Here is a 9,143-nt window from a genome sequence, read left to right on the forward strand (position 1 = left end):
TTTGTTATAAGTAGTCTTATAGTTTTTTGTAATTTAAGTTGTAGAACAAAGACAGTTATCTTCTGAAGATTGCAACATACAAATGTCAGAAAAATGTATAATCGCAAAACCCTTACAATCAGATAATAGCAAGTCTCAGAAAATTGCACAGTTTTCAATATTTAGACAAAGAAAACTGTCTTAATTCTTTTGATGGTAAGTTATTTAATTTCCAAGTAATAGCGATTTCTTATATTATGAATAATTTTATATTTCTTGTTCCTTGCATAATTTATTTTGTACTGTTACAGCTTCCAAAAAGTCTTTGTCTCCTCAATCGACTATGAATAATAATAATGAACCTACATCAGACAGTTCTTCAACATCTATGAGTACACTTTCTGTACAAATGCAATGCAATCGCTTAGGGAGAAAACACAAAACTTTCTTAAGAAATATTAATAAAGCGAAATCATCTGTGACCCCTTTGATGATGGTACATTACATACATAATTTTTTTATTTTTTAGATGTTCTTGCATTAATTTAAATATATAATTGTGAATTGTTTTTCTTTTTTTACGTGTCATATTGTTTTATCCAACTAATTTTGGAAATAGAAATAACAATTCAAAAATTTGTAGATGGTAAAGATAGCAATAACCACGAAAATCTTACTGATATGATATACTCCGAGACTCCAAAAAATAAAAATAGCGTTTTAGAGGAAGAAAGGACTTTGATGTCAACGAACAATGAAAATCAAGCATCTCAAAATTCACCACCATTTCAAGGTAATATAATTTAACAATCTCATTTTTAAAAATAATTTTCATACTTTTTCTTAATATTATGTGCCAATATTGTTTTAATATATTATGTCCATTAGGTATATCGCATACAGATCGTGATATGTTGACGACAGTCTTAAGCCAATTGAAAACGCTTCATGGTAATGATCCTTATAGTATTTTATATAATTCTATTTTATATAACGAATATTTATATATATTGCTCTTTTTGATAATTAATTTATATTTTTGCAGGACCGGTTGTATCTAATCTTGATAGAGATTTGCTTCGTGATGTATCAAGTAAACTTGATATAGTTCTAATTAATCAACGCCGTATCTTAAACGAAATATTTTCTGGTGAAACTGTCATAGAGAGGCCTGAAAATTGTCCTCTTCCATTGCGAGATGAGAAGTCATTTCAAGCATTCGATGAATTTTTGAATGATAAAATTGCATTTTCTTAGTTTGTAAGTATAACTGATTTCTAAAGATATTCATTTATATCTTCTATATGAACATATGAACATCTCTCTCTTTTTCTCTCTCTTTACATAATTTGCATTTATTTTTTTGTATGTTTTGAAGGTCAGTTACCTTAATGCACGTATTCTTGATGATTCTGATCAGTGGAATGCTGCTAACTGCCTGATGTCCATTTTATTGCATAATGAACTTGCAAGACAAATTAGTTGGAAAGGAACTAGAGGAGTAAAAATCTCTTTTCATGGAACACAAATTAAAGAGGCTTTATTTTGTAAGTATCTTTATTTGTATAATAATATTTGTATATGTATAATGTGTTTATCGTATTTTTTCTTTTTTTCTTTCCCTCTATCTCTCTTTTTCTCTTTTTCATTAATGTCATAATTCAATATAACTGCGGTGATTAACTAGAAATCAAAAGGTAACTTATTTCTCTTTTGTTTCTTTTTAGGTGCCATAATGGGCGTTTTAAAAATCAAACTTTAAAAAATGCTGAAGAATCTGTGAAACGTTGGCTGAATACATCAAGTCAACGTAAATAATAGACTGCAATATAACTATAACTTGTGCAATGTTTATAAGTCAATATTATACGCAATTTATATGTAATGATTGTAATAAATATGTCATAAGCAGTCAAATATAACGTTTATATATTACTATCTACATGTCTCTATTCCAGGTAGAACATAAAATTCATAAAGACGTCATTATGACATTATCATAATTTTATTCAACATTTAAAAGTTTTCTAGATATGTCCAGATAACTTTTATGTGATAAATAAAATTGTGATAGTCATAATGATGTCATTATGTTCTATCTGGGTGTCATATTACGAATAGTCAAACTAATGTCAAAATTATGTCACGATTTTGACATCAAGAAAGCATCAAAAATTTATGCAACTTGACATCATTTTGACGAACTAAAATTTGATTATATTTTGACATCATTTTGACATCATTTTGACTTTTTTGTTCTCCTTGGGAAGTTTTATTGAAATCTCGTGGCGACGGTAGCACCATGGAGAATGTATAAGGAGACCGAACTGCCCGTAATCAGAATGGGCCGATGTTTGTGCCCGCCAGACGTTCTGAAAAGCAATACTGGGAGCGCTGTCATCAACTAACTCCATTCGCATTCGTACGTGACACATGGTTGTCATATGCATGAAGCTTTCGTGGTTATATAATATACATCCGATCTGTAAATAAGATGAGGAGATGGATTGTGTATCTCTGAAACTTGTGGAGATTACAAAAGTAAGCGAATTCACAGATTGAAATTATAAATATTCACTCACTTTTGTAATTTTCGTAAGTTTCAGAAATTGACCTCCAGATAACAACAGTTATACGCTGTATCTACGAGATCAAGATCGGTAACTCATGAGCGAATTCTTAGGGCCAGTTTCACAAACGTCGGTTAACTGCTAACCGAAGGTTAATTGATCCGCTGTCTCTTCTTAAATAATAAGATGAAAAAAGATAGGGAGTCGACTGAACCCTAGTTAACAAGTTAACCGATGTTTGTGAAACTGGCCCTTAATCGCGTAAGGCGACGCCAGCGCTACAAGTGGCAAAATTTTAATTCACTGGATGGCAAAAATGTCGGCCCACTTTCGGTGACGTGATCCAGACCTAGTTCGGTCTCCTTATACATTCTCCATGGGTAGCATAAAAGAAAACACACTCGATCCGCTCGCACGCATGGACGTACACAGTTACACACACACACATACAGAGACGCGCGTCTCTTCGCCTGCCATACGTTGCCGTCGAAGTGGAGGGGCAACGAGCCCATTCGCCAATAGCTTGCCACGCGGTACGCGAGGGAACCGATAGGATTGGCGGAGACGCTTTCTCTGATAGCGCTCGGGAGATCCCGGGAAGAATCGCGCGCGGGAAATATAAATGATGTGGGAACCAAAGTTACGGTACAACGCCGCCCCCCTTGAAAGGACGCACTTTCAAAATTCGAAATGAACCCGTCGCATAACAATGTTCAGATTTAAAGAGCTGATCAGAGACTAACGCGTGGGAACAACATAAAGATTTTCGCATAACAATGTTCAGACTTAACTAACTTATAAGAAATTAACGCATTGGAACAACATAAAAGATTTTCGCATAACACTGGAAAACGCTCGCAACAGTTAACAATAACGAGGGTACAAACTCAAACCGAAAATAATCTTTGATTCTATCACAGGAAGGAACCTTTGTTAACGGCAGCATGAACTTAATCTATATCTACGTCTATCGGTAATATCGCTAGTTTGGACAAGGGTCTTGTTAGTGACCCCTTGGTCGTACGGACGGTAGCGGCGCGCGTGACGCCATCGGAACCGGTGTGCACTTCCTGCACTCTGCCTAGGAGCCACTGTAACGGAGCCAAGCCCGGTTGTCGAATGAGCACCAGTTGCTTAGGTTTCAACTGTATGCCCTTATTGAGTCTATTTGGTTCGCTCTTGCAGGGAGTGGAGATATTCATTACTCCATCTTTGCCAAAAATACTGGCGTATTTGCTCCACTCTCTGCCAGCGCGTTAGCCGGTTCTCATTTATGTCATGCACATCGTGGCAAGGAATGCTGTTGAGCGGGGCACCGATTAGAAAATGGCCTGGACTAAGATATGCCAAGTCGTTTGAATCAGAGCTCAGCTGCGTGAGCGGCCGGGAATTGAGAATTGCCTCCACCTCGCACAGCACTGTCGACATTTCTTCGAATGTCAAATGGGCCTTACCGATGATTCGCGACATGTGGTACTTGGCTGACTTTACAGCGGCTTCCCATAGGCCGCCAAAGTGCGGCGCGTTCGGGGGAATAAAATTCCAGGTCGTTTGTTGTTCGCGAAGGAATTGCTGTACATCGCTCTGCGTTTGAGTATCGCTCAGGAATTCATAGAATTCCTTGAGCTGCTTGTAGGCCCCGACGAAGGCGGTGCCATTGTCGGAATATATACAAGAGGGCTTGCCTCTTCGGGAAATTAAACGCCGCAACGCCGCCACGAAACTCTCAGAGGTTAAATCGCTCACCAATTCGATATAAACACCTTTCGTTGCGAAACATACGAAAATCGAAATGTACGCCTTGTGGTTGCGGGCGTTGCGTCGTTTTCCCTCCCTTATGATGATCGGGCCGGCGTAATCCACGCCACACTGCGAGAATGGCCTTGATACGGTGACGCGGCTGCTCGGCAACGAGCTCATTAAAGCCTCCGAATGAATCGGCTTGGCCTTGAAGCATACCACACAATTTCTAACAATTTTTTGCACGGCGGAACGAAGAGAAAGTGGCCAAAAACGCTGCCTGACGGCGGCCATAGTGGCTTGTGCTCCCGCATGCAGGCTGCGTACATGCTCCTGGCTTATTACGCGTTTCGTTAGTTTATGCTCACGCGGAAGCAATATGGGATGACACGCGTCAAATTGCAAACCGGAATTTTTTAATCTCCCCCCTACGCGAATTAATCCGTCCTTATCGAGGAAGGGGGCTAGAGGCAATAGTCTACTAGAAGCGCTGGTGGTTTCATTCTTGCTTAGCTGGTTGTATTCGTTGGAGAAAGCTGCCTTCTGCACCGCTCTACACGCGACTTCGAGGGCGTAAGATATCTCGCCATGTGAGACGAATTTCGTCGGTGCGCTCGATCGATGCATCTGGCGCCATCGGAGGCAATACGCCATGATGCGGCATACCTTGTTAAGGTTGGAATGTTTTTTCAGTAATTCGTTGATGATCGAACAATCGGCGATGAGGACGACCGCTACTGCTCTTCGCTCTTCGGGAACCTCGCCCCCCAGGCGGGTGAAGTCTCCGCTTGGCCAGCAATTCTTGTGAGATTGCAGAAATGCAGGGTCGTGCCACCACAAGCTCGCGTCCCCTAGCTCACATGGGTAGAGTCCGCGCGACAAGATGTCGGCCGGGTTGTCGGCTGAGGCAATGTGCCGCCAGTCCCTTACTTCGATTATACGTTGTATCTCCCCAATCCGGTTAGCCACAAATACCTCCCACCTTCTGGAAGATGAATTTATCCAATTTAGTGTAATCGTGGAGTCTGACCACAGGAAGATTTCCATGTTGGCTAGATCACATGATGCGCAAACCTTTTCCAGTAGATGCGATAGCAACAATGCCGCTGATAGTTCTAACTTGGCAGCGATATCGCTTTCAACGGTGCAACGCGCGATTTGGAACATAGCAATTCGGTGCGGTATTGGTCACTGTCTACTTTAGTTCTTACGTACAAACAGGCTCCGTACGTCCGCTGGCTGGCGTCGGCGAACCCGTGTATTTCCACGCGTTGTGGATTCGTGGAGAATTTCACACACCGTGGAACCCGCAATTTCCTTAAGTCGGTTAACTGTCGCTCAAACCTTGACCAACGCGTGTGGATATCTTGCGGCACCGATTCATCCCAATGGCTTCCCGCCTGCCACAGCTCCTGGAGGATGAGTTTCGCTGTGACGATGATAGGACCGAGGAGTCCGAGAGGGTCGAATAGTCTGGCGACACCCGACAATATCGTACGCTTCGAGATGTTGTCGTGATCTTCGGCAGCGTTGTGTGAGATTAGAAAGGTATCCTCGACTTGATCCCACCTCATTCCCAAGATGTGGGAAGTTGCGTTATCGTCAATTGTGACCGGCCCTTGATCCTGATTCGCGCTGTCCTCTATTAACTCCGGGCAGTTTAAAGCCCAATTGCTGAACTCAAAGCATCCTAGCCGCAGTAGTTAAATGATTTCCACCCGAATTAGCTTGGCCTCGCGGAGCGTGTCTGCTCCCGTCAATAGATCGTCTACATAAAAGTCTCGCTTGACGATCTTCGATCCCAGCGAATACTCAGCTTCGTGTTGCTCTGCTAAGTGTTTGAGGCACCTCGTTGCCAGGTACGAGGCCGAGGCGGTACCGTAGGTGACGGTGAGCAGCTCATATGTCTTGATGTTCGAGTTTGTGTCGCCTCGCCACAAGATTCGCTGAAGTGACGTCTGCGACGGGTCCATCCAAATTTGCCGGTACATTTTTATTATGTCGGCAGAAAAAACGTACCGGATAGTGCGGAAGCGCATTAAAATGGACATCAAGTCCTGCTGGACGACGGGCCCTACCATGAGCGCGTCGTTTAGAGATACTCCCGTGGTCGTTTTGCAGGAAGCATCGAATACAACTCGTAGTTTCGATGACGTCGATGTGGTCTTGAACACGCAATGATGTGGCAAGTAAACGGATCCCCTTTCGTCAGGTTGTGGGGAAACCAGTTTCATGTGGCCAAGTGCAGCGTACTCGTCGATGAATTTTTCATAGCGTGGCTTCAAAGATGGTTCTCGCTTAAACCGCTTCTCGAGTGCCTGCAATCGTTTCCGCGCAGTGCCTTCGGACTCGCCGAGCTTAGCGATTGTTTGTTCCTTGACAGGAAGTTTCACCACGTATCGGCTGCTGGTGGCTTGGGTCACGCTTTCTAGGAAGTGCTTCTCGCAGCGTGTCTCGTCGATGCTATAGTTGACTGGCTGGTTGGCAACGTCCTCCTGTCGCCAAAACCCGCTCAACTGCTCGTGAAGCTGCGCGTTGGTCACTGTTGCGTGGAAAGATCTAATTGTTTCCGGTGGCCCGGGCGGATTGCCCAATTGACCCGCCAGGATCCATCCCAGCCGCGTCTTCTGTAAGGTCGGGTGTGTTTGCGACGCCTTGATCTGCCCTACGCATATTAAATCCCAAAACAGATCCGCGCCGATGAGAACGTCGACGTCAGCTGACACGTGGAATGGGGATCGGCGAGCTGTAAATTGCGTGGAAGGTTAAGCGCGGCCCGCTTGAACGTGAAAGAAGGGAGTCTGTCCGTAACCCGATCCGTGACGATGCATTCTATATCGAAGGAGAATGCGTTCGTGCGTGATTGCATTTTCAATCGGGCGGTTTGCGTGGATTTGGTAGTCGCGCCATTTATGCCAGAGATGGAGATGTCTACGGCGCGTGGTGTGATGCCAAGCATGAACAGGAACTTCCTCGATACGAAGTTCGCCTGTGACCCGCAATCCAGTAATGCGCGGCACGGCACTAACGAATTCTTATGATCCTGGACGCGTACGACGGCCGTTGAAAGCATGGCATACTTGCCGTCGAGGGGGCACGATAAGTGCATGACTTAGCGCAGTAGGTGATGCCGTTGAGCCTGATTTCTCTGGCGCCTCTTGATTGGAATCGGTCGTCTCGCTGGAAGTGGTCGTGTGCAGCAACGTATTGTGCTTAGCCTTGCACACCCTGCACACGCCCGCAGTGCACTTATTTGCTGTATGCGACGTAGACCGCAGACAATTAAGGCAAACCTTTAACTTGCGAATTTCGGCATTTTTACGTGAAATAGGGAGATCAAGAAACTCTTTGCAGCGATACACTGAATGATCGCCCCTGCAGGTAGCAGAAGCTACATTTGAATTTCAGCGTCGCCGCGCACGCAGCCTGGCGCTTTCCATTTACGGGAGCACGAGCGTTGGTGACCTTCGCGACCGCGACATTAGCCTTGCCGGTGGCCTCGAAAACCTGACATCGATGCGCGATAAACTCGACTTGTTTCTTGAAGGTCGGGATATCGGATCCCGTTAATGACGCTTACCATTCTCGCAGTGTGAGCGCGTCGAGTTTTGAACCCACAATGAACACGAGTAAATCGTCCCATTGCTCGGTGGGGCGATTCAGCGCTCGAAGAGCGTTCAAGTGCCAATGCTTGGACGCACCGTCCGCGATTTGTCGCAGCTCGGTGGCGTTCTCTTTGTGCATGGAGGGTAACTCCATTATTGCTTTGACGTGGGTATGTACGATGACTCGTTTGTTGTCATAACGCTCCTTGAGCATTTTCCATGCGACTTCGTAATTGGCGTCCGATATTTCCAATGAATTGATAATATCGCTCGCATCCCCGGTAAGTGATGATCGCAAGTATTGCAATTTCTAAACTTTAGTTAACGATGCGTTCGAATGGATGATTGAGTTGAATGCGTCGAAAAAGGGGAACCAGTCATCGTACTTCCCACCGAAAGTCGGAAGGCTCAGCTGGGGAGTTGCACGTACGTAGCCGCTTCTGGAATTCCCGAGACGCCCGACGTCGACGGAGAATGCGTACTATCAGTGCGCGATGGGGCACGCGGTGGATCCACGAGCTCTCGAATTTTAGCCGACAGATCATAAAAGGCGTCCTCGAAGCCCCTGCGATCGCCTTTTTCGATATCGTCTATCATCTCCAATTTACATTGCACCGCATTGTAATCTAACCAACATTGATCTAGTTTGGATCGGCGTTCCGCGAGCTGAGCCCTGACCGACGGCGTGACGGATTCAATTTTATCCACAAACGTCTTAACACGCGTGCACGATCCCTTAATAATGGCGCGCTGTTTCCTTAACGCGACCGGATCCTCTTCGGAGGACATCTTGAACGCGACGGTGCAAAATGGACGGGACGCGACGAATTATGGATCGGCACGGCGTGCCTGACAACGACGGCTGAGAATGCGCGATACTGATGGGCTAACCTCGTTGAGTTTCGGTCGTCAATCCCCTGGCACGGCTGATCGAGGCGGCGGCCGACGTCCGGTGGGTCCCTCGGCGCGGCGGGGCACGATGGCGGATCAAGCTCGTCCTCTGGCTCGGCTGGGCGGGACGGCAGACGGCGTTCGCTTCCTGTCTCTCGACACGACGGGGCAAGATGGCGGGCGATGCCCGATTCGTGACCTCTCGGCACGACTGGGCCGGATGGCGGGCGATGCTCGAGTCGTGGCCTCCTGGCACGACTGGGCCGGATGGCGGGCGCTGCTCGAGTCGTGGCCTCCCGGCACGACTGGGCCGGATGGTGGGCGCTGCTCGAGTCGTGGCCTCCTGGCACGACTGGGC

General features: G+C 45.6%; 1 protein-coding gene across 2 annotated transcripts; it reads left to right on the plus strand.

The window, feature by feature from the left end:
- Positions 1-279: 279 nt before the first annotated feature.
- LOC105556615 lies at positions 280-1,909 on the plus strand. Of its 2 annotated transcripts, XR_001008553.1 has the most exons (5): positions 280-475; positions 623-772; positions 868-930; positions 1,025-1,526; positions 1,707-1,909. XR_001008553.1 is itself a non-coding variant. In XM_012003713.1 (4 exons), the coding sequence occupies exons 2-4, from the start codon at positions 661-663 to the stop codon at positions 1,234-1,236; spliced, it is 387 nt and encodes a 128-aa protein (XP_011859103.1). In that variant the 5' UTR covers positions 280-475; positions 623-660; the 3' UTR covers positions 1,237-1,566. The 2 variants fall into 2 exon arrangements, 1 of the variants encoding a protein (XP_011859103.1); XM_012003713.1 differs by lacking the exon at positions 1,707-1,909 and having other exon boundaries at positions 1,025-1,566.
- Positions 1,910-9,143: the final 7,234 nt, after the last annotated feature.

This window comes from Vollenhovia emeryi, unplaced genomic scaffold (genome assembly GCF_000949405.1).
Source record: "Vollenhovia emeryi isolate VEMERY1.0 unplaced genomic scaffold, V.emery_V1.0 DF939890.1, whole genome shotgun sequence".
In the NCBI taxonomy this organism is placed as follows: Eukaryota; Metazoa; Arthropoda; class Insecta; order Hymenoptera; family Formicidae; genus Vollenhovia; species Vollenhovia emeryi.